Here is a 26030-nt window from a genome sequence, read left to right as displayed (position 1 = left end):
ACATAACACAAATCACCCAAGGCAGGCAAACAAGGAAGCAAGTGATCCCATTTGGTGAACAGCAAAACCAGGAAAACCAGGTTTTCCATGGATGTTCTTATTGAGACTCAACTCCTATGTGGATCCTGTGGTATTTTAAAAAAGGCTACATCTTTCCCAGTAGTAGATGCAGCAGATGCATTAGTAGTCTCTCCTGATTCAGAGCTTTTTTTTCCACAGAAATTAGTAGAAAATTAGCATCTGAGATTTCTATCCACCTGTCAAAACTGACTGAGAACGACCCACGGGAAAAATAGGATGAAGCAAAGACAGACAGACAACGTAATCACTTAAGGTGTTTTTGATTAAAAAACTAGATAAAGTAGACTGAAAAGATTATGATTAGAAAGGTATTTTAATAAAGGCTAAAAAGACTGTTACAGTTCTTTTTCTCTGGCATGCACAAACAGGTAAAAAACCCACCTATGCTACAAACCACTTCAAAGGAGTAAACTTCTGTCAACTAAAAAATACTATCAATGACAGTACAATTCACACTCAGAAGTAAGAGTGTTTTCAGACATATGCTTGAAACCTTATTTTAAAGGTCATCAAATCAACACTGAAGTGATTTGGGGGAAATGTTAAAGTTCTCACAGAACATACACAAATACCTGCCAAAAATTACTGCTCTCATTGACTGTGCCTGTCAATGAAAAAAATAATGTTAATTTCAAGAATCAGAAACAAGCAGTTGGAATTTAGAGAAAAACGAGAAGATCAGCACTGAATAAACAAAACTGAAATAAAAAAAATCTGAAAGCCACTGAAAGAGTAATGCGCAAGATTCAAGATGACTTTTTTATTTTTTTAATGTAAGCATCCTGCATAAATTAATTGAATTAAATTAGGTCTTCCATGCAAAAAAGGTCCAATTTTAACAGTCTTTAGATTAAACTCAAGATTAATAGATGAACTCAGGAATTCCCAGACAAAGAAAAAACAGGTGCTGGAAAAGATATAAATAATTAATACAAATAATTCATAAGTTCTTGGAATTGGACCAGGATTACATGCTTGGAGTCTTGGAATTCCAACCATAATGGAGCGCCTCACAAATCAAAAATTTTTGGCATGCGCACCCTACTATAAGTTATTCAGATCTGCTTCTCCAATCCTGTATTTTGTATCATGCTTTGAAAGAAGATGTAAAATCTTGCAAACTATGCATAATGGTATATATGCTATAATGGAGCAACTGCAAAATTTTACATGCTTATGTAACAAAGGCATCATTATAATGTTAACTTTTACATACTCAAGAAACAGGGAAGTGTTCTGTTTTTCTTTGCCAAGGGAAATGACAACAAAGCAAGCACAAGGGTGGCTAGTATTCATAATGAGACTCATAAATAAAGGAAATTATGTGCACAGTTATTCATAAGGTACTTTTCCTCCTTTTGTTTACCACCCTGTAAAGTTCCGTTCATTAAAAAACAGGAAGAGAGAGAAAGGCTGAAGCAGTCAGGACCATCACTTCTCTGCAGTATTAGTTTTAGAAAGATCAGAAACCAGTTTTATGTAAAATAAATAAATAAATAAAAGTATTATATATATATATATATATATATATATATATATATACACCACATTTTCTTCAACGTACTTGATGAGTTGCACAACATGTGAAGGAAAGGTATTCTAAACCTACCCTTATTAAACTCTTCATGAAAATAGTTTCAAAACATATTTAGCTTTTCAAAACAAGCAGATCATCAACAATGCAAGATAATGGTCTGATTTGTGACAACTGGAGACAGACATTTAAGCACTACTATAATAATGCTCTCTACACTAAGGATGTCAGAACATTTAAAATTGATTGAGAAGACAACCAATTTTAAAGAACATCTAAAACAAATTCCATCTTTCTTGTCAACTTAAACAATCCTTGTGTGAGAAGTAAATTACCTCCATTGAGATTCGTCTGTGTATCCGATTTCTGAGACAAACACCAGTGGGAGACTGAACTTCATCAGATGATGTTCCAGAAGCTTGGTCACTTTCACCATCTGACCCCATTTTCAGATTTTCATGAACAATATCTTAAAAATAATCAAAAAGAAATAATGAAAACAATCAATCAATATTCCACTAAACAACTCTCTTGTACAGACAGAAAACTGTATCTATAGTGTGCAGTAGTTTTTATATCAAAAGCTCATCCCAGCCATGGTAGTCCTGATACACTTATGCCTCACAAATTGCAAAATGAAAAGCATTACTTCATAAAATTCATATGCAAACTTCATTATCATTTTTCTTACTTGGTTTGCAGCAGAACTGAATTTTCCAAAACAGAAGACAGACAGTCAAATCCTAATTTTAATTCCTACAAGCCACCTTCCCCTCACGATTTCAGTTCCTGAACTCCCTCATTAACTCTTCTTGTTTTGCTGCTCTTGTATTAAGAAACTTGTGTTTGCAAAGGAAACCTGAGATTCATTGGAAAATATATAAAACATTAATGAGAATATTTAAGACTTTCAGACTACCTGATGCTAGACACGTAAATATATTTTCGGAAAATTAAAAACAAACAAACAAAACACTGAAAAGTATAGGTGTTATTTTCAGAAATGTCAAATACAGAAATTGTAGAGGTAAAAACCACTGGCGTGTATGTGTGGAGTAACGGGACATATTCTGACTGCTTGAACAGAGGCCTCCAATGCACAAGTCAGTTCAGCAGAGGACCTGGGATTCATTAAGAATTTAGTGATATTTATTATTTTATGGGGAAATATTAATAACACACAGCTTGAGTTACATGATACTGCAGGATCTTTACAAAAATTTAAACTAGTACTTTTAACACAATCCTGTAGATTCATCCACATAAAACAGTTTACACATGTTATATATGTACATATAAGTTACTTTTTAGCAGCACAGAATATTCCAGGACTTGGAAGACAAGTACTATAAAGAATGAAGAGAAGATCATGGTGGTGTCTTTAATAGCATAAAGATGCAAGTGAATTGCAAAAGCATTCACAATAGAATCACAGAAAGGAAATTGGTCATATAAGCAATTCACTCTAAAAAATGTTCCATCCTCACCTGTGAAATATCTGAGCTCCAAATTACTATACAGATTAAATACCGCTAGTATCTAACTCCACAGTCACTAGTGGGGTTCTGTGGGGCTCCATTTTAGGGGCATTTCTCTTTTAAAGTTTGCATAAATGACTTGGATGCAGAACTTGAAGGTATACTAAGTAAATTGGCAGATTACACCAAATCGGGAGGAACTGTTGACTCCCTGAAGGGTAAAGAGGCCTTGCTGAGAGATCCTGACAAATTAAGAGAGCTGGATAATCGCCAACAATATGAAGTTTAACAAGGGTAAGTGCCAGATTCTGCATCTGGAAAGGGGCAACCCTGGATGTTATGTACAAACTGAGGGACAAGATGCTGGATAGTAACTACACAGAAAGGGATTTGGGGTTTTGGTTGGTGGCAAGTTGAACATGAGCCAGCAGTGTGCCCTAGCAGCCAGAAGGACCAGCTGAACCCTGGCACACATCAGGCATGGCATTGCCAGCTGGTCAAGGGAAGTGACTGTCCTGCTCTGCTCTGCGCTGGTGCACCCTCCTCACCTTGAGTACTGTGTGCAGTTTTGGGCACCACAGTATAAAAAAAAGACATAAAACTATTTAAAAGCATTCAAAGGAGGGCTGCAAAGATGGTGAAGGGTCTAGAGAACAAGATATGTGTGGAGCAGCTGAAGTCACTTGTTTTGTTCAGCCCAGAGCAGAGCAGGCTGAGGAAAGGCCTCATGGCGGCCTGCAGCTTCCTCACGAGGGGAGCAGAGGGGCAGGCGCTGAGCTCTGCTCTCTGGGGACAGCGACAGGATCCAAAGGTACAGCATGAAGCTGTGTCTGGAGAGGTTCAGGCTGGGTGTTAGGAAAATGTTCTTCACCAGGAAGGTGGTTGGGCACTTGAACAGGCTTCCCAGGCAAGTAGTCACAGCACCAAGTCTCATGGAGTTTGAGAGGTGTCTGGACAAAGCTCTTAGACATATAGTTTAATACTTAGGTGGTCCTGTGTGAAGCCAGGAGTTGGACTCGATCCTTGTGGGTCCCTTCCAACTCAGCATATTCTATGATTCTGTGATAATTACACCTACAAAAGAGATGCTTCAAAAGACAAATTGCCTGACCTCTACTGTTTTTAGGTATTAAGCATGATCTTGTACAAGGTAAAAGAGAACATGAGAAACAACTAAAAAATTCCAGAACTCTACTCTGAAAAAACACTTATGTGAACAAAACATGCAGAGCTCAATTCAATCTTACCACCAGAATACCTGAGAATATTTAACATTTGCACAGAATTACAGCAATAAAAAGCAAAAAGAGAATGTGTAGGTTTCATCACTATCAGCAAGAAAGCAAGCTGGATTTTCAAGAAAAAAACCCTTCAGGCCAAAATTTGGTTATCAACACATCTTCTAAAATGTTTGTCTAGTTTAGCTGACATAGAACCATGTAGACTTCAAAGGACCAAATTCTTCCTTAGTACAAAGAATTTCCTTTTAGAGAAAACAGAATGGATATAAAAAGATTAACTCATAAGGTACTGGCAGCATTTTAAATCAAAAGTATTGTAATTAAATACACGAATTAAGTGAATATCCCATACACAAAGCAAAATTTTCAGCAGCAGTGTGGATCTAAACTGAATTTTGATTAAAAGACCACAACGCATCAGAATTTTGCCAGCAAGTCATGCTCAGATTTGGAATGAAAGGGAAAAAATAAACTGCATTTCTTGTGTAATAAGGAGCGATCTTCAGGTTTCAAACAATACAAATATTCATCAGTGCTTCTAGAGAATTGTTAGTGAACAAGAGGAAAAAGATTGTCAGAAAGTGATTTCCAAAGATCAGCTTTAACCTTAAACTAAGTAGACAAAATGTTACTTTTTGCCAAATCTCTGCAAGATCTCTCTCATTCTCTACAGAAACTCGATAGCCGTGTTTTTAAAGATCTGTAGCAAGCTGTACAAAATTGTTTTTAGTAATATAAAACCATTATTGAAAACATTATTTGCAGCAAGACTATTATCTCAGCATTATCGTATCTGGTACACAGCACATTCACCGTATCAGTGATGCACATACACCCATAGGGCCTGATGGGATTCATCCCAGGGTACTCAAAGTGCTGCTTGATGTCATTGTGAGACCTCTCAATTATTTTTAAGCATTCTTGGGAATGAATCTGGAGAGGCCCCAGTTGACTGGAAGCTAGCAAATGCTGTCCTAATTTTCAAGAAGGGCAAAAAAGATGACCCTGGTACTGCCAGGCGACTGGCCTGCCAGTCTCACTTCAATGCCTGTTAAAATCATGGAGATTATTTTGGGAGTTATTGAAAAACACTAGGAAGACATTGTAGTTATTGGTCACAGCCAACACGGGTTCATGAGGGGGAAATCCTGATTACTGAACATAATTTCCTTTTATGACAAGGTTACCCATCTAGTTAACCAAAGGAAGCCAGTTGCTGTGATCTTTTTGGATTTCAGCAAAACTTGAATGGCCCCAAAGCCTGCTCGAGTTTAAGAAGCATTTGGATAAAACTCTCACACAAATGGTTTAATATTTAGGCAGTCCTGTGTGAAGCCAGGAATTGGATTTGGTGATCCTTGTGGGTCCCATCCCACTCAGGATATTCTATGATTCTATGAGTTCTTTAAAAACAATTCTTTCTAAAAGACTTTTCTGAGAGATGTTATCTGTTTTAGCAATTACAATTCTAAAGACTTTCCTTGTAAAATTAAGTGTAAGAGCTGCTAGCTGTTGCTACCCAATCTATCTATCCTTGTGTTAGTCTAAGTCCACTGGTGAGGCCCCAAAGCCAGCTTTCTTTAGAGAAGCTAGACAAGAAACAGTTATCTAGGCAACCTCACAAAGTAGGATTCATGAAACTAAAGAGGTATTGTATTCTAAGCCATGAAGCAATTGCATCATTAAAAGAGAGAGAGAGAGAGAGAGAGAGAGGGCGAGAGAGAGAGAGAGAGAGAGAGACTGACACTTTCATGAAAGTAATCGTGACTGATACTGTCATACTTGTTATCTTGGAACACATGCTGTTCAATTCACAAAAGCCTATTTATTATGAAATTGCTGTAAAAAATACACTTCAAAATGCAACATCCACAACTACAAAGAGTACCCTAGTTGACAAAGATAATTCTACTAAAAAGAGTACCTATGCAATAATACAAAACTAGGGAATATTTCAAGAACCAGTAACACATAACCATACATTTGGAACAGATATTTTAGCTGTAAGGCCACTCTGCTCTTTACAAATCAGGAATGAGAAGACAAAGTGGGTCTGCCCCATTCAAGTCAAAAATATACTATTTCAAACTTAAACAAGATACGGTCAGTCTATCTTGAAAACTACAGTGATATGATTAATTTTGATATGTCTTGATAAGCTACATACTCACAACGGACCTAAAGATTTTAAGCAAGATATTGTTGGTACCATCCAAATAAATCTATCATTAAACACATGCCTGAATTTCTGATAGGCTGATTACGCAACAGCTCCTATCTGTAAGAGTTTGCAAATGTTTTAATTATATTCTAAATAGGGATACTTTGAGCTTTTTAAAAATGTGTCCCTTTATTTTATTAAATTAAAAAGGTACTAGTAGAGCTTTATGTTCATTATTTTAATAGCGTAGGAACTGGAATGAGGCATTTTGATCATTTTATACCGCTGCATGATGATAATATTTAATTAAGCAATGATGAAAATCATGCAAATAATTCTTTAATTTCACCAAGCTTTTCTAAAGGCAAGTTCACCTGCACCAAAGCCAACCTGCATAGTCTTCAGAGGTTTTAATGGTTCAATAATTTATTGAATTGCTTTCACTGAATACCACAACCATTCTCTTATGAAGATGTTTATTTTAACGTAGTCTACATACCAAATTAAATACCCAGTATGGCTGTGTAATAAAAAGGTCTAGATGACTGCAATATAGCAACAAAATTATGGAAGTACATTTAAAAGAAAAGGTTGTCCTCATTTCAGTTGAGAGGAGTGCACCACAAAAGAAGTTAGTGAAGGGAACCTTCAGTGTAACAGATGAAAACTCCTCCAAATGAGCTAAAATAATACCCACTAATTAGTCAGTAGTGAGTCAGACTGCATGATCTTTCTATCTTATTTCCAATGATTATAAAATAAATAAATAAAAATCACAAGAATTGCATATTGGATTCCTTCAAGGAATTCTTTCCTAAAGCTTACTTTTCTATTAAGTGGCTAAATTTTATTACCAGTTTTACTAACAACTCAAATTGAGGAAGGCAATACTGAGAAATTGCCTTTGCTATTAACATGATTAAAATATAAAGCAGTATGGAAACATCAAATTGAAACAAAACATCTCCATAACTGTATCAACACAGCTAGCAAAAACAGATAAGCTGCTGCTGCTAGTAAGGATCACCAGGATGGTTAGCCTGAGATCCATGCCAGCCAGAGCTGGCTTTGGGTATTCCAAACACCTCTTCAATGTTCCCAGTAACATAAATATGGAACAAGGACAGTTAAGTCAGCCCTGCATTCAGCCAGATCAACTCCAAAATCAGTTTATTAATTCTGGCTCCATAATAGATAACAGCAGTTAAACGCTTCTGGAAGTGCAGCAATTTAGAAGCTATCCAGATATATGTGAGCTAAACAACTCAACATCCGTATCGGTGACGTGGCTGTCACAGTTTGGCCTGAGAGTCTTCTACATTATTGAAAACCATCAAAATAACTGGAAACTAGATTAAAAAAAAAAAGAAAGAATTACAACATGTTCAAGACAGACTTCTTAGAGATAAGCCAGAATTTTCTATCTTTACAAAACATTTTACAATACTTAAACTAACAGCAATGTTTTTTCAGGCAGAAAATTCTAAAAATAATGTTTTACGATTTTACACATTACCACAACATCAGGAACTCATAGTCAGTGCTCAGAAAACAAATACCCCTCCCAGGTATCACGACCAATTGTTATAATTTCATTCAAAAGCAAATCAGCCTGAGAATGCACTTGTGGGCAGGTCTTGTTTGTTTGTTTTAACCAATTAACCATCCTCTTACTGCCACCATTTCATGCTATTTCAAGGGTCTCTAATAGCAAGTTCCCACCACTGGACTAGAAGAAAAAATTGAAAGAAAATATGATGAAGGTACCAAAGGAAAAAAAAACAACAACTTCATGTAGTGTGGGATATTTGACTATTTCATTTCTGATGTCATTATCCCAATGGAAAAAAAAAAATCAGCATCCTGCTGAGTAATAACCATTCCCATATGGTAGAAAGAGAGGGAGGAAAGATGCAAAGAAACAGTGGAGAGAACATAAGTAATTTTGCTTGTGCAGACAAATGCTACTATATAACATAGCTTAAATTTTCATCAGATAAGGAGGGGATAATAAAATAAAGAGCTTCCAAAGACTATTCCTTACAGAGAAAAAAGGAAAATAGATGATGAAAAAGATGTAAAAAACTCAGACTCAGAGAATCCTAATAAAGAATGCACCATAGCATTGCAGAACAGGTATCACTGCATTCAAAAGAAACAGAGGTGTTTTAGTGCACACTATTGAACACTACTTAATGAAATTACAAATTCTGCAGGAATCTGTAGCTATTTAACATATGGTATTGTAACACTTCCTACAGACTAAGACTTTCAAATTGTGTCAGGTAAACACACGAAATTTGATCACCTGAAAAACAAATTACATTATTTTGTATGGCTTATGCATTAGTATTTTTCAGGTTTAAAATACCACTGAGAAAATCAGAAAATAATTAAAAAGCAATATATATATATATATATATATATATATATATATATATATATATATATATATTGCTTTTTAATTATTTTTATATATTTTTAATTATATATATATAATAATATGTATATATATGTCCAACTCTTGACACTGCACAGGTCTACCCAAAAGTTCAGACCATGTGACTAAGTGCACAGTCCAATCTCTTCTTAAATTCAGACGGGCTCGGTGCAGTGACCACTTCCCTGGGGAGCCTGTTCCAGTGTGCAACCACCCTCTCTGTGAAGAACCCCCTCCTGATGTCAAGCCTAAATTTCCCCTGCCTCAGCTTAACCCCGTTCCCGCGGGTCCTGTCACTGGTGTTAATGGAGAAAAGGTCTCCTGCCTCTCGACACCCCCTTACGAGGAAGTTGTAGACTGTGATGAGGTCTCCCCTCAGCCTCCTCTTCTCCAGGCTGAACAGGCCCAGTGACCTCAGCCGTTCTTCGTATGTCTTCCCCTCCAGGCCTTTCACCATCTTCGTAGCCCTCCTCTGGACACTCTCCAACAGTTTCATGTCCTTTTTATACTGTGGTGCCCAGAACTGCACACAGTACTCGAGGTGAGGCCGCACCAGCGCAGAGTAGAGCGGGACAATCACCTCCCTTGACCTGTGATCTTTAAGGGTCCCTTCCAACTCAGGATATTCTATGATTCTATGATTATATATAATATATATATATATTTAGGCAAAGCTCATTTGAAGTTATAGTGGAAGCTTGATGAGTTATTGGCAAACACGCATTTAAAAATGCTTAGCATGTTTTAAAATGCAACATACAGGAATACAAAAGTATACATTTCTGCTGTTCCAGTACATATTTTATATACAGATGATTTGGCAAATAACCCATAAAACACTAAGTAGTCCTAAGCAGAGGTATCTTTACATACATTTAAAAAACAAAACAAACAAAAAAATTGTCTTCCTGTTAGATTATTGACAATTGTTACTCAAGCAAAGCTTGTCTAGGAAAAAAATGGGGGAGGGTAGGAGGAGAGTAATATATAAAACCTGAGTACCTGAGCAAAATCAGGAATTATCCTGTAGTCAAATCTATACACACATAAAAAACTGTTTTGTTGTGTGTGTGTGGTAACAGCTGCAAAACTCTATTCAAGAGGACAGAATGTTGTTTTTTTTCCTTTTTCCTGGACTGAATGGTAACATAAACAGTAAAGCGGCAATGTTTTTAATGTGATAAGTGATATTACAGCAGAGGAGGATATAATTGGTTTGATGAGTATCTTCACTTGTAGCTTAATCTTGAGCAAGATCAGTTTAAATATCACACTTCGAAAGGAGGGCAAAAGACTGAAAAATTCATAAAATTCTAATTAAACCGGTTTGCTCTCATTTTCTAGTATCAATTAATTAAACATAATTTAAAATAACATAAAAGCAGGGTAAAACATTACCGGTGACTGGAGGCAGCAACATGACAAATTACTTGAAGCAGAAGACAAAACATATTTCTAACTCATTTGCCCAACAGAACTGCAAATATAGCTCAACACCACAACAAAAAGATAATTATAGTTGAGTGGTCTTATTTTATCACCGAAAAAAAGCAATTTTTCCCCCTGTATTACTGAGAAGTCTAAATAATACATCATGTATTTTTCAATTCCACACATAGGATGATTAACCTTTATTTTTCTCATACTCAGTTGTTGTAGTCCTCACCAATGCTTAACTGAGCCGGACATACAGGTTCCTTATAAGGCATTATGAGAGCATTTTGTAACTTGTCAAAAATTAATGGATGACTTCTGTGAGTTCTTATAATTGCTGTTCCTGAAAATCTTTAAGAGACATTTAGTACCTTAAAAAGAAGTTTCTCCAACAACCCCAGAAAAAAAAAATGTATTCCCAGAGATTTATTAAAGCATTACAGTAACTATATCTCTTGCTAAGAAACCATACAGATATTATTCTCATAGGAAAACGAGTTTAAACAAACAATATAGTATATTACCTAATCTGCTCCCATTTCTGGGCATTGCCATGAAAGAGCCGAGGCTGCCCCCTATGACGCTATGTGGTCTCCGTAAAGGGGGCTTCTTGAAAGATCCTGTGTATTGGTGGAGAAATGAGTGCATGCTGTGAGACGTTGGAGGCCTGCCATTCTTCACAATTGGTTCTACAATTCACAAGGATCAACATATTCATTCCCATAAGCAAGTAGGAGTGTCAGGAACATGCCAGAAGAAAAAAAAAAAAAAAAGGAAAAAGAAAAAAGAAAAAAAACAGTTACTATACAGGAAATCACCATTCTGGTAAGATTCTCTTTTATAGTAACAGTAGACCACAATACTACAGCCATTTCTCTATTAGCAAGTTAATGCAAAGCACAGCTTTAAATATTCCCCAAATTTCATTTTATTAAATTCTGTCACTCTGCTACTGATCAGAAAAACAGTCTGAATATACAGTCTAAAAATGCAAATTAGCACAGAAAGTAGCTTTTAATATTATTATTTTTTTTTTCTTCTGAATTAATACTTTCTCTGATTGCTCAATGTTTTATCTTTGCTATAATTTAAATAAACCAGCTGTTAGATCAACTCACGCAATGAGCAAATTCAACAGCACGCCTTTAGAAATACTCATGCTCTCACAATTCTTGAGGGTCACTAGCAGTGAGGTCCTGCTACTGGAAGTCCTTAGAAGGAAACGTACCTGTCGGTACACACCGCAGCGGTCATGCCGTAATTAAGGTGATTTATTATTCTGATAACCTTTAAGTATTTAAAACAGTTATTTTGGCTTTCCATCGGATTATGTCTCAAACGGGACTTGGACACATCAGCAGGATTGTAAGATTTGTTTCTATTATTATATAATTATTGATAAACACTTTCCAAGAGAGGAGCAACATTAGAAATGTTAAAACCCGCTACACAGCTGCATACATCAATGAAGCGTTCGCGTCCCCCCAGCCAGGCTGACTGCACGCGTGCACTAGCTGCGTTTCTGGAAGCAGGCTCTCCAAAAGCAGGGAGGCTCTTTAACCACAACAAGAAGCAGAACAGAAGACAGCTTGCATTGCTTGTCACAAAGCGGGACTGATCAGAGCCACTGATGAAGTCACTCATACAGGAGCTTAAAAAAGAAATACTGCCACTACGGAAAATGTGCACGGGGGAAAGGAAGCTACATACAAGCTCTACCCCCATACGCTAGGGAAATGCCCAGAACCCAAGCATTGCAGATTAAATGTGCCAAAAGAACAGTTCAGTTTGTTTTTCCATCATCTGATTCGTGTTACACTTACAGATACAGCTTGTTTGGTGTTGCCTGGAGGACAGAAAAGCCAGCACCCCTGCACTGAGCAACTGCAGCGTGAGTGCAGCTGAGCGGAGCCTTGCCAGGCGCTTTTGGAGCTGCTGCTCTGAGGGCATGGCACAGCTGGGATCTGCTCACAGCTTCCCTCTGTGCTGTGACAGGGAGCAATCTGGGATGCTGTTTCATCACCCTGACTCATATTCGCACATGCAGGGATCCCAAAACCTTGCTTTTCCTTCCAAAATAAGAATACAGCTAGGAAACCTCATTTCACAGAAAGCAGAATTTCAGCGAGAAAGGAAAACAACAAACACCTCGTAACCTAAGCAAAACAGGGACTTGAAGGGAGCTCCTTTTCTCCCCCAGAACTCCCACACACGTACAAAAACCCTGGATATATTAGGGCCTGATAGTCTAAAACAAGAGGCAGAAGTACACAGACAGAAACACCCAAGGATAGGCCAGTGACTTTAAAAAGTAATTATGCAAGGATTTTTTGCATATAACATGAATAATAGATTAAGACAAAAATCATTTTAACCCAGCAGCTGTAGGAAACAAAATAAAAAGCCAAAAAAAGGCTTCAGGCAGAAGGTAGAATTTGAAAGGACATGTCAGCACTGCTGTGATCCTGCCTGCAGCTTTCCATTAGCATCCTTCATAAACACAGCTTCAGAGGGGGGTGAATAAGAGGAAGACTACACCAGGCATCCGTGTATACGTACATGAAGAGTGATTGGTGCCTTCACCTCTAAAACTCTGTGCTTCTTTGGCCTAAGTATTTATTTCTAATCATCTCTTTTTATTTGAGCCTCAGCTTCCTTGTTCTGTGCATTCAATACTACATCGATCCTAGGGCAGTAGGCAGTACATTTCTTCCTTGCCAATTTTTGAACAAAACCTAGCTACTAACACCACGACAGAAAACACATTGGTTCGGATATAGCACAACCTCTACATTCATTTTCTACATATTAAAAGTTGCCTTCTGCTTTCCAACTTTCTTACTAATCTTTGGTTGAATTTCGCCCAGCTTTTAGACCAAAAACCTAACCATGAATTTGTACACGATGCTGAACAAATGAATGCTAACTCTGAAAATGTAAACCACCGTTCAGTGCACAGTTTGTTTTGTGAAGACAGTCATCACTGGGTGTGACTACAGCGCTTGGTGGGGTCTAATTTTGAAATTATTACTTCATTTTATTACCTATATATGCAATAAGTAGTATATAAAATATGTAAAATTAAAAATATATAAAATATGTAATTTTACATAATTTCTAAAATATGTAATTCTACTTAATTTCAATTGTTTCTAAAACGGATTTTCAAGAAAACCAACTCAAAGGTATTTTTTTCTGGGAAAATATGGGAAGCAAAACTCTCCTCCCTTTGACCAAGCCCTGATACACCAAAAACAGCAAGAGCCCCTCAAATTCCCCCAAGCTCTAACAGTAAACCTTATAACCAAGTTCTCGGAAAATTTCTTTAGTATGGAAGTCTACTGCTAAAAAACATACAAATGTTTTTCAACTCAGACACTAGTGTCACTATCATTGGAGGCTAACTTAAACCTCGAGCAAACTGCTGAGACAGAGTGATGTGTAACTGAAAATACCTCTTATATGGCAAGATTTAGTGCTTCTCACAAAAATGAAAATTCTGCATGAACAATATTCAGTTTCTAATTACAATGAGAAAAGTAAGATTCCAGCATACACCTCAAGAAGGGTCAGAAAGTACCAGAGGCATGACAAGGAAAAGGCAGGGCCATATGGCTTGAGGCAAAGCTGTTTACAAGTGAGACAGTATAACATCTTGGTCTTGTCAAATCATACCCTACATCTAGATATTTGCATTTTCTGATGAGTCTAGTATAATTAACCACATTGGAGCGTACCCACACATGTGGACTACATTTGCATTCACATATGTATGAAGTTGACAGTTTCTGTTGTATATTACATTTTTTGTCTTCCTGATAAAAAGATCATCTCTAAAAACTGTGTAGCACATTAAAAAGGTCAGAACTTTTGAATACACCAAATGATTTAAGCAAAGATTAGGTTTTATGCTAGTAATGAACATAAAAGTGTGATGAACAGACATGATTATTTCAAAAATGTGTTTTCCTTGTGGCACTGGTAGATTTGGATATATTTTACAGTTTAAAACAAAACAACTAAAATATCTTAACATATAAAAAAAGTCTGGTCAATAAGGATAAACACAGAATTAATGGCAAATGGCTAATTTATATAAAATTAAATATTAATGTTTAATATAAGATCTAATTATACAAAAATAATTTTTGTAATCAGAGACAACTATTACCTTTCTGCACAGTCATATGTACTGTTCTAAATTATGGAACCCATTACAAAAGTTAGCAAAAATAATTTAGGTCGTGTAGTAGGCCAGGCATAACTACCTGCAAACAATGAAATGAAGTTGCAAGCGCTCTCAAATTATTAGTATGCTTTTTACTAAGAGAACTATTAATGGTACTTGATTACAAGTTTTTTTTTTTTTTTTTTTAATTCTAGTACTTTTTTTTTTTTTTTTAAAAAAAAGGAAGGATCACATAGCATTCTCTTTTTATGATGGTGTAACAAAGACTTATGATCTGAAAAAGTCTTTTTGTTATAGCCTATGCAGCTAAATTTGCATTGTGGTATGCTATAAACATTTAAAGTAATGGTCACATGAATTTTCATTTGTGTGCTGCCTCCTCCCTAAAAGCGACAGTAACATGTTAGAGTTGGAACAAATATTGAAAATGATCAAGCAAACTCTGCTGAAAGTGAATTTACAAGACTGTTTATTATTATTTGTGCATTTTAAACATACAAACACTTAAAAGCCACACTTTCAAAAACAGTATTTAACACTGTTCAACAATCTCCAAGACCCCTAAGTCACAATTTGAATTCAGCCACTTAAGAATTCATTTTTTGCAATATTAGTAATACTTTGAATCACTATGTTTGAAGGATAGTGCGGCAGTTTTTATTGTGACATTATAGTGCAACTGATTTTTCTTGAATAAGATGAGTCAAAGCTATCTATAAAAGTTATATGCCTTTATTACATACATCTATGAATTGCCTCTTACAATTTTATCTCTGTGATTATAGGTTTGGTTTGTCTTCAAAAAAAAATGTTTCACTATATAGAACTCACTAACATTCCTTAAGTTAGCATCACTGTACTTGGTAAATATAACTCAGAACCACCCAAAGGCTTAGCTGACACGATTTTTTTTAGAGAGGAGGAGGTGTTTCTGGTACTACAGTAGATATCTTCACGGTGCTATTGGTTTAATGTTCCGCTACAGCTAAAAAAACAATGATCAGAAATTACAGGGGAGTAATCACCATGCAAACGGATGGGTCTATTGCATTTTGAGCATCATACACAGATCTTGTCTTCCTCTCTCAAACAGATGAGGACCATAAAGGGCTCTCAAAAGTACTACAAGGGTGACCGAAGACAAAAGCGCTGCTGCAGAAAGAATGCCTACACAGCCTAGGCCTGTTCCACTTCAAAAAGCAGCAACTGCAGAAGACGTGACACAATCCACAGGCTTGTAAGGGGACACACAGCTTGATCACCTCCTCCAGCCCAAGAGGCAGGGTCACTGTGAAAGCTCTCAGAGGCAGGGTAAGTACAACAGACGGAAGTGGTTCTTCACAACGCGCAGTCTGTGGAAACTCCTCACCACAGGATGTGACGAGCACCCAGAGCTTACAAGATGCAAGGGGAGACTGAACAAGCGACCTGCTCGGGGTTACTAAATGCACAGGAACACGCTCAGGAAGTCTCTGAACCAGAAACTATTAGAGTACCCATGGGAAATGCTGTTACATTTTGGGCTCTAATCTTAGACTTTCCCTGAATTGTCACCAGCAGAGACAGGAGGACTATCCAGGACTGCGTCTGTCCTTACACTGCAAAACTCCTGCTGCAGGGGTGCAGCTGCAAGTGCTTTGTTCCCACTGTCACAAACACTCATTCCTGCAAGAGCCTCAGTAATTGTTCTTCTCTAGCTCTTTTTCCTCAGTCCACTCTACAAGCTTTAATTCCAAACTGATAAAGCTTATAATATGAAAAGCAAGCTGAAAGAGAGGAGGTGGTTCTTTTTGAATCATATTGGGTCAGTTAATACAGTATTTGCTTCATATTCTGGCTACAAAATCACTTCATCTTGGTCTCATCTTTCAAGGATTAACTACTAAATTCAGTTCAACTCCTACATTTCTTAAGATGTACTAATTACTATAGTACATTAAGACTAATCATGCAAATCTTTCCTTTAAACGTAAAAAAAGGTTAATATTTTCCAAATGAAAATATTTAGACACATTATGCTAGTGTACAGAAAACTCATTTTTCTTCTCAATGCCCTGAACCCTTTTTGAAATATGAACGTACCCTTTTGTTGTAATTATTTACACATACACACACGTGCACCTTTTTTATAACGCCAGATGCATGCTACCTTGCTAGGTGTACATCTTGGCAAATCTCTCGGTTTACAGTTGGGCAACACATAGTGACTGTACACTACTGCACTACTTGATTTTCAAGTTTGGTGTATGCTGAGCTGTTTTATGTTATTTGGATCATTTTCTTGTATTTCTTGCATCCTATCACTCAAACTTCTGTTATTATTGGCACAATACAAAATAACTACAACAGCACCATTGAAAGAAAATACTCTTCAAAATACAGGCAGCCTGGCTTACTGATGTTTTAAGAGTTGCTAAACCACATTGCTGATCTGTTTTATAAAACACACTTGTATTTTAAGAAAATACAGTGCCCAGTAAGGTACTGTCTTGCTGTGTTTGAAATAATGCCAACACCACTGCTAACAAACATGTAAGAAACAGAAAACTCAAATAAAATGCTGAAATCTTTCAATTATAAAGTGACAGAAATTTATGCTTAAGCATAAATGAAACCAATTTTTTATGTCATAAACAGGAGCACTGCCAGTATGGAGCAGAACAATAGTCAATATAACAAAGAAGCTTGTCCGCTGAATTAATTAAGAACAACTATTTTACGAGGTTATAAAGATGCCTCATCTTCTTCCTTTAACTGTAATTTAAAGTAACCACAAACGCTGGCCTGAAATTATTCCCAAGTTCAGCATTTTTCAATGTATCCCCAATGTTTCTTCTTCTTATCCATCTGTCTTAAAGGGCCACACCACTTCTTTTGTTCCTGTGCTGAATTTACTTAACTGGATTTACTTAATCTGAGATCCAGAGAGACTGCAAATTGCTTGGCATTTCTATGCAAGGTCTCAGCTACTGACATACTGTCACATGTCAGTCAGTCGGTGGATTAAGGAAAGAAAGTGTTTTCATTAGGAATGTAAATGCGTTTTAAAACACATTTTATGAATATCTAATACCAGATATTCAACTAACTCTTTTTATTTTTTTTCAGGCCCCATGAGTATCTCTATTATGTGACAGAAAGACCAAGCTGGCTTTTAGATTTCACTGTCTGAATTGTGGAATGATATTTGCTTCAGCTAGCTTTAATAAAGAATCAAAATCACCTGTCATACGTGATGACATTTTCCCCTTAAATCAGGCATTGCTGATAGAGCTGAGTAAGTCTGCAAGAAAATGCATTATTCAGTAACCTCCATTCTGGAGATGGGAAACATACTAATGCATAAATATATTTTTGAATTTCAAATAAATAATGTACACAACAGGAGCTTTGTCTAATCAAAATAAGACAGATGTTGGAGACTTTGACTCGGGCACCTATGACCTCAGAAATAGGAGTGAACCCAGGCACGCTCTATATTTTAAGTAAACGTGTAACAGCAAGCCTGACAATTCACAGCTGCTACCAGAAAGACTGTCCTAGGTCCTCCCCTGGCAAAAAGAAGGGTAATTTTGATTTAGGTTTCTGAACTAGGCCATCACAGGACACGCAGACTGCTAAGTGCAGACACGAGGGAGGAGGCACAACTTCACTCATCACTTTTAGCTGCAGCTTGACTTTGGATTGGCTCAACTATGGTGAAATCTCATTAAATGCCCTGAGAATAAGCTACTGCTTTTTTGTAGGACAGAACTCTATGCAGTTTCTTTTCTGTCTACCTTGACCTCACCCTCATTTCAGAAAACTTCCAGTGTGCTTTTTTTTTTTCTTCTTTCTCCATTTTGATAGAGAACAGGGAAATGTTAAAACTCTATGCAAATGAAACTAAATTTTCATTCTCTAGACAGCTTTGCATGAACCTTGCAATCATGATAACCTTTTAAAAATATTTATATCAACTGCTTCAAAGTTGTAAGTGCTACTGTTGTATAGCTCCATCATATTTTAACATTATCTGGTACATATTCATTTAACTAACCTGAATGAATGCTGTATTAATGGCCACTCAGTTATTACATGTCTGTTGGCAATAGACTGACTTTTTTTGGACTTGCAATACAAAATATTTTGAATAAGCTGCTTTCCTGAAGAAGCTGTTGTCAAGAAGCCCCTTCTTCCTTCAGAAGTCCTAGAATGTAAGTATGTGAATTTCTGACATTGTAGAGCTGATATCCTGCACGATACAATATTTAATTACACTGCTGGAAGCCTGTCAGACCCAATCAGTAAAATTAGTTGATTGCAGATGATGGCTCCAATGGAATAAATATTTGAATAACCCAAAGCAGCTATAGATTTGCTGTTACCTGTACTCTCATGGAGCTGCATAAAGAGCACTGCATAAATTACTGTATATTTATATGTTATTTTACGAGATTGTTTCCATGGACTCTGTTATGTGATACCCAGGAAAACGTTAAACAGGAATATGCCCAGGAAAACATAAAACATTATTATGTGATGCCCAGGAAAACATTAAACAGCTCTAAAAATAGAGCAGCTATTCAAAACCTATGTATTTATTCGTTAAATAATACGATGAAAGCTTCAAACTTGACTATTACAACATTACAAACTAAGCAGAACCTTTGAAGGATTCCTCCTGTTGCTCAAAATTAATCTATTTGAGTAGAGAAGTGATATCTAGAGCATATCTTCTTCACTTGGAAGATGTGGCAGAAAATATTGGTAAAATAGTAGAAGAAAAATGCTGACAGAAAACTAAAGAAACACAACCTTCAGGTTTCTCCCAGAAATAAAAGTGAAGTATCTCAGCGACTACAATGGCACTGTAATGATCCTGTAATTTTATTTATTTATTTATTTTTTTAAGGGTGGGTTGGATGACAAGCTTTTCCATGGATTCTGTATAAGCTATAAAATAAGAGATGATAACAAGGCAAAAATGAGATCAAGACATCTAAAATACACTACAAAAAGCCTTTCAAAGTTGAATTCATATACATGTATGATGAGCTTTTGGCTTCTGTCTAGGTATCGAGATGAAGAAGATCACAAACAAATGAAAAATATTCAAAGCTGAAAGTCTGCCTTTGAGATTTATATATTTCATACTGCTGACAATTCTCAAAACTGTAGTTCTGGCCATCAGAATGCTTACTTGAACACAAGTTCGATAGTTCTACACCTTCTATCATGCATGACATACCACCAGTACTTATTTTCCCTCTAAAACGCCCACTTCCAGAAGACATTACACTACACAAAATCCTTCAGAGCACTGTTACATGTACAATTTAAATCAACACATGTCAGCATTGCAGCCAAGTATCCCTTGCCTCCCTCCTTGCCTTCCCACACACAACTACCCTGTAGCTCCCAACACAAATATCTGTGAGGCTACATTGCCAATCAAATCAGGAAAGAGAGGACCTATTTCCTTTCTGCCCTACTTTCAGAAAAAACAAACAACAACACAAACAGCCAACGTTTATTTTGCTTTTCTGTACTTCACAAGTATATCTGAATGCCACTTGAGAACAAATTTCTACATCTTCATCAGTGAGCCTACGCTAGCAGAAATCTGTTGTACATGTATATACAGAGTCCACCTCTGCAGCTACGTGCCACGTTCTCCTGCCAAACCTGTGCTCTGCTTCTGAAGGAACAGATTAAGGAGTGGACAAAAACTCCTCAAGACTACAGGTCTCTGAAACATGCTTTCAGGCCCTGAATTTTCATGCTCATTTCACTTCATAAGCACTTCCACACACGAACAGAGCCTCCAGGTTTTGTGGGAAGGAGCAAATTAAAACAGAAGGGAAGAAAGAACACTATGTTGTGCAGGATACGTGGGATGGAAACAACGTACTGAACAGTAATAACAAAAATTGATGTATGCCACAGCACAGAAGGTACATACAGACTATAATAAAACCATTGTCAGGATGGTGTAAGGAAGAGTACGAGGTTCAGTATTTAGCTGTGACAACTGCCAGTTATTTGTGGTAATCTATAGTTCTGGAATGAGCTCTATCACTTCTGGGGACTTTTTTTTTTTTTTTTTCCTCCCCAGCATTTGTATATTGATACTTTCCACCAGTATCAAGAAAAACATTGTACTGATTTATTACTTGTAAGTATTTCTGTGCTCATATTTTCAATCCAAGAACATTGTCTTGAAAATATGTTGCAATTCACTGTTTTCCTTACATACTCAAGGAATCACACACAGCAGATGGGACTTTCTCAGCTGTACTGAAGATGATATGAAATGACTACAACTACATAAAAATTTGGCTGTTCTAAGACAGCACTGCAACGTGTCAATTTTACAAACGTTTATTCTTCTTACCAGAGTAGTAACTAGTCATTAAGGCCTTAAACCTAAAAAACACTTACGCACTTTACTGTAGCTGATCCTTCCATTATTACTCACACCTGTAAAATTACAAAAAAATTATGCAAGTGTTTGTGAGAGTAGATCCCATGCTCATATGATTGAGCTACAACAGACTAAATGGAGATAAATATTATTCTATGATTCTGTGAAGTTCATGAAGTCAATTCCATCAGAACCTCACTTGTTTTGTTTTAGCAAGTATGTATACATACATAAATATATATAAAGAAAAAAAAGGCATTATATAATGGCTTTCCAACCAAATTGTTACTTATATATTAACGCAAGAGCTGTGGATGTATTTATGAACATATCTTGTAATTAAATCTTAAAAGCATGCTTGGAGCTTATGGTAATGTATTTAATAATATTAGACAATACAGCCCGATTTTGCACTTTCATTAGAGAGCATATTCATATGTGTTTAAAGCATTTGCATAAATTTTACAGTTAATTGGGTTTTAAATATGCATGATTTGGATGTTACTTCTAGCCAAATTTCATTACTATGTCATTGGCAAGGAAAAATTTCAGGAGCAAATTTAGTTGTCAAGTGCTACAAATTACCATTTAGTATTTTTAATATTAATCTGAACACATATATTAACGTAGAACCTAAAATTAAAGAAACAAGCCAGCTAAATGTTATTGTGCTTGAATCAATACAATTAAAAACAAACAACAAATCCAACTAGTTAGTTTTGTATGTTAAAACATCAGAGACCATGACAAAGCTGCTGTTTTCAGATGAAAAAATACCCCAAAGTATCCTTCGTACAGCCCACAGTTCATAAGGCTTCAGATGTGTATTAGGCATTTCATCAGTCCCTCTACTTTTACGGTTTATGCATCTGATTATGTGATGCTTTCACACCCAAAAGCCAATTATGATGAATGTAATTTGTAAGGCAGATTTAATCATACATAGGTTTCTGGTCACAAAGTAATTTGATGGTGTTCCAGAAAGAATACTGTTGATTATTCCACATTCAGTGCAATAGCTCTGTGCTACGGCATTGCTATTGCACCGAACAATATGGGTTGATCCCTGCTAATCCCATTTTGCTGCTGATGGGTAAGTGCTGCATGCTGAGACTGTACTGACATAACATGATGAAGGAGGCTGTGTGTGAAATGAGACTGCATACAAAAGGTCAGCTGATTCAGTGGTATCAATGCATTGCGAAAAAATCAGAAGTTACGCATCTATTTTTACATCTGTGAACTACAAATGGGACAATTTGTTCTACATTAGGAGTAATGTTCTCTAAAACCAATCTTCAAACAACCCACTCAAATGTTAGAGCTAATGACAAGGGAGGTCTATGGATGAGAGCAGCAGCTACTTGGAATCAGAGGCAATTGTTCTGGGAGAGGAAAAGTTTGAGAGGGTGCTGAGCAAGACTGGCTACTCCAGAAGGGCAACTGTGACAAAGGTCCCTGGTATTATGTGCATGTGATCTACATCTGGAATCACAGTGCTGAACCGTAACTTTCAAATATAGATTTTACAGGACACACATGAAAAATCAGAGATGAGTATGGATCCTAGGTCAGCACAGAAGTGGATTTCTATGAATGTAGTCTCTAAGGTGCAGCTGAACACACTTTTCAGGAAGAAAAAAAGCTGGCTTGTATAAAAAATATCTTTCAGTGAACAAGGCCATCAGAATGGAATGACAGAAGACGAGACAGGTTAATCTCTAGGAAGAAAAAAATAAAAACAAAACAAAATTCACAACAGCAGAAGAAAATTCTGTTGTAAATGCCTCTGGTATTTAGGTTCTACCCTTGCCTTTGGCATGGGAAAGAGAGTTGGCTAAACTACATATGAAGAACCACTTTCTGAAGACTGTCTGTACCCTGGACTTCGATTCTTTGTAGATGAAGATATTGGCTTGCTTTTACTTACTACAGTGTGCTTTCTAAGTTCAAGAATAGACCCAAAGTCTGCAAAATGGTCACATTTGTTTTTCTCTATTCCACAGGGTAGAAGTGCCGTTTCTTCCTCTTAAAAGCAAAACTAGGGGAGAAGGTTGCTCCTTTCTTCTCAGATCAGGATTACTGCAGTAAAGAAATGCACTTCTGAGATCTTAACGTAGCTATCTTTTCCACCCCTAATGACTCTATCAACTCATAAACCGCTCTTTAAGAGACTTCTTCTCATGTATCCCCATTTGATATTTACAGCTAGTACAGGCTTCTTCCCACTCCAATTGCACATATAAAGACACTGAGGCATTCTCATTTAAGCATTCCTCTGTAAGTAATTTTTATGTCCACTGAAGGACCATTTTCCAAGGCATGTTCACTACCTAACCCTAACTTATCTTTCACCAGAAGAGGGAACTCATTTCCTGTCTTCTTTTTCAGCAATTGTTGCCGAAATCTTGTCTCCTGTGATCCATCTGAAAACTACTCCTTCCAACATATCTTAAGTAGTGGGAAAGTTAAGAGTTTCCTTTAGAAAAGCAGGACTAGCTGGTGTAGCAAGCATTTTTCCAACCTTACTTTCTAAGAGTTCTTGAAGGAAAAAAAAAACACAAGGTACTATCTTGTTCATCTCTGTAAGATCAAAGTTAAAACTGATACTAATACAAGCACTGTAAAAGTATCAGAAAAGGGGAGCAAATGGCAGTAAAACTTTTTTAAATGACAGAAATGAATTAAAGATTACATGTAGCAACAGTACAATCTGTGTTTATTATCCTTCCTCTTTAAAGAAGATCTACAACACTTTAATGTATCCAAAGGTATTCTGTTATGGCATTGACAACATCTTGCAGTTCTAAACATAGTATGTATCATACCACAAAATATTGGCATATAAGCTTCCTTTTGGCCAGTGAGATAATGTGGAAAGCAAAGTAAAATGAGTATTGGAAGATAAATAATTAATTTGTAACTAGAAACATTTTAAATATCTTCAGAGAAGTTAGGTCTGTCAAAGTTGGTTGAGAAACATGCAGAAGGCATCTAAATATTGCTGCTTGAGATAATTCTCATATACTATAAACCACAAATAGAGTTATACAAGGTTTAGGATAGCATGAGCTCACATTTCAGAAACTCATTATTGTGTTCTTTCTACCTTGAGCTAGAACACAGAATGTGATCCAGTTTAAATCAAAGCCTTTTTATTCTTCCTGGATGCAGTTTTCAACTGAATCATTTCAGTAACCCAGTTCACTACATTCACTGATGCTGGTGACAATTTTTGATGCTTATTTCCCAGCACAAAAGTAATATTCTTAGCACTTATTCACATAATGGAATCAATCTATCAGAAGTATATAGAGGTCTGAAGAAAATATGAGTCAGTAACAAAGGCTAATGCAAGCAAAACCAAGTTGGACAGCTGCTCAGAACGTCTCAAAGTATTTTATTCATACTAGTGCAAAAATACTACAATTACTGTTTTGGAGTAGATCTGTTGTATAAATTCTTAAAGCTCTAACAGACATAATTTTCCAAGCCATCAGGCACAGCCCATGATGAAGACAATAGTGATGAACAAGCCAGGGATTAAAGATAAAAATGAAAAACACTAATAGTTTTGTTTTGTCAAAGGTAAAGTCAGTTTGGTATGCAACAGATTTTGGATGGGGTTTAAAAGTCTGCAGGGCAAATTCCATTGCCTCTACTTCTGTTTAAATTTCCCAGTCCTGCCTGAATATTCACATTGAATATTCAGAAACACTTACTGGTGTGAGACGAAAAAAATTCAGATCACTTGATACCTGAGAAAATCTTAGATGTCAGCAGAACAAGAAGTAATACTAATCAGCACAGAAGATGAAATATGACTTCAATGCTGCAGCCAAGGAAACAGAACAAAGAAACACAGTCTCTTCTAGTTGCTATTACTGCAACTTGGATTCAGATGCAGTATTATCATTACCGTGGATATTACAGCAGCCAGTACGCTTATGGAATCAGCGAAAGAACTGAATAAGAATACACAAACAAGATAGGTGTCCTGGATGTTTCTAAATGCCTTCATATTGTTGAAGAGAAGTTCTATTCAAAGACATGAAGAGGCGACAGTTTTCAGACTAGTGCACTACATCACCAGTGATAATGTAAACAGTTTTATTCAAAATACTTAAACAATTATTATCAATATATTACTGAATAACGATTTTGGGAAATAAATTGAATTTGAAGCCATATGAAGTTGATGTAAAACCCTTTAAAGTCATACAATAAGGTGTTTATTGAAAGAGCATTACAATCCTTGCTGCTCACTACACTAAAATAGCAAATTAGGAAGCTTTGGATAAAGAGCTGTATAACAGTTTGATATTAAAGTAAACCAATAAATGACAACATATCAGACTGTTAAAAGAACCAGGCTAGACAAATGTGAGTTAAATTAAAAGCTTGATAAGGAATTCCATGCAGCTATGAAAAATGAAAAAACCCAACACCATTCACTCAAGCAGGACCTGATCAAATTGGTATTTGAATGAAAAGATATGCTTACCATTATCTTTGCTGCTGTTCTCTTCAATTGTCATTTGTTCTGCTAGCTCAGACAACGATTCATCAATGGTCTGGCTTCCACGCAAGGTTAAGGAAAGTCTCCTCTTAAACTTTTTCATTCTATCAATATTAAGTCTGGCTTAAGGAAGCCTGAAAAGAGAGATTAAAAAACAAGAAGTGAAAAAAAAATATTAGTTAATCAGTAAACCAATTAACTAACATAAAAATGGAGGAAGACTTCAAGAAATTAAAGTCAATATGCAAGTTATCCATAAAACATGAATATCCTTAGACAAAGTCAGCTCTACTGGACTGAAGAAGAATGTCTAGAGACGTGCCCATACACTTTTGCAATTTTGGTTAACTGTTAGAGAAAGCAAAAATCTTTGCTTAAGAAAAAAACATAACAGCTAATTTGATCGCTATTTAATTTTACAATCCAATAATAAAAATTAGCAGTCATTGGAAGACTTAACAAGCGCACACTACCGCCTTCTTTACTGCACTTCCCCTGCAGTAAACCTTCCCCTGTCACCAAACCTTCCGAGGACGATGATGCTGAA

The 26030-nt window shown here is 36.3% G+C and overlaps 1 protein-coding gene across 4 annotated transcripts in view; it reads right to left on the bottom strand.

Moving 5' to 3' along the window:
• CDK17 (cyclin dependent kinase 17) overlaps positions 1–25612 on the bottom strand; it is a 58307-nt gene extending 32695 nt beyond the window's left edge. For 2 of the 4 annotated variants that reach the window (XM_032185284.1, XM_032185276.1), the window contains exons 1-4: positions 25469–25612; positions 20982–21020; positions 10894–11058; positions 1951–2084 (exon numbers count right to left, since the gene is read on the bottom strand). In XM_032185284.1, coding sequence (XP_032041175.1) covers positions 1951–2084; positions 10894–11058; positions 20982–21020; positions 25469–25586 — 456 coding nt within the window. In that variant the 5' untranslated portion in view covers positions 25587–25612. The remainder of the gene's footprint in view (positions 1–1950; positions 2085–10893; positions 11059–20981; positions 21021–25468) is intronic. The other 2 variants (XM_032185292.1, XM_032185300.1) reach the window with 2 other exon arrangements.
• Between the last annotated feature and the right edge of the window lie 418 nt (positions 25613–26030).

This window comes from Aythya fuligula, chromosome 1, assembly GCF_009819795.1.
Source record: "Aythya fuligula isolate bAytFul2 chromosome 1, bAytFul2.pri, whole genome shotgun sequence".
Taxonomy (NCBI): domain Eukaryota; kingdom Metazoa; phylum Chordata; class Aves; order Anseriformes; family Anatidae; genus Aythya; species Aythya fuligula.
The sequence above is the reverse complement of the archived record's forward strand: the minus strand, read 5'-3'. Positions and strand labels throughout refer to the sequence as shown.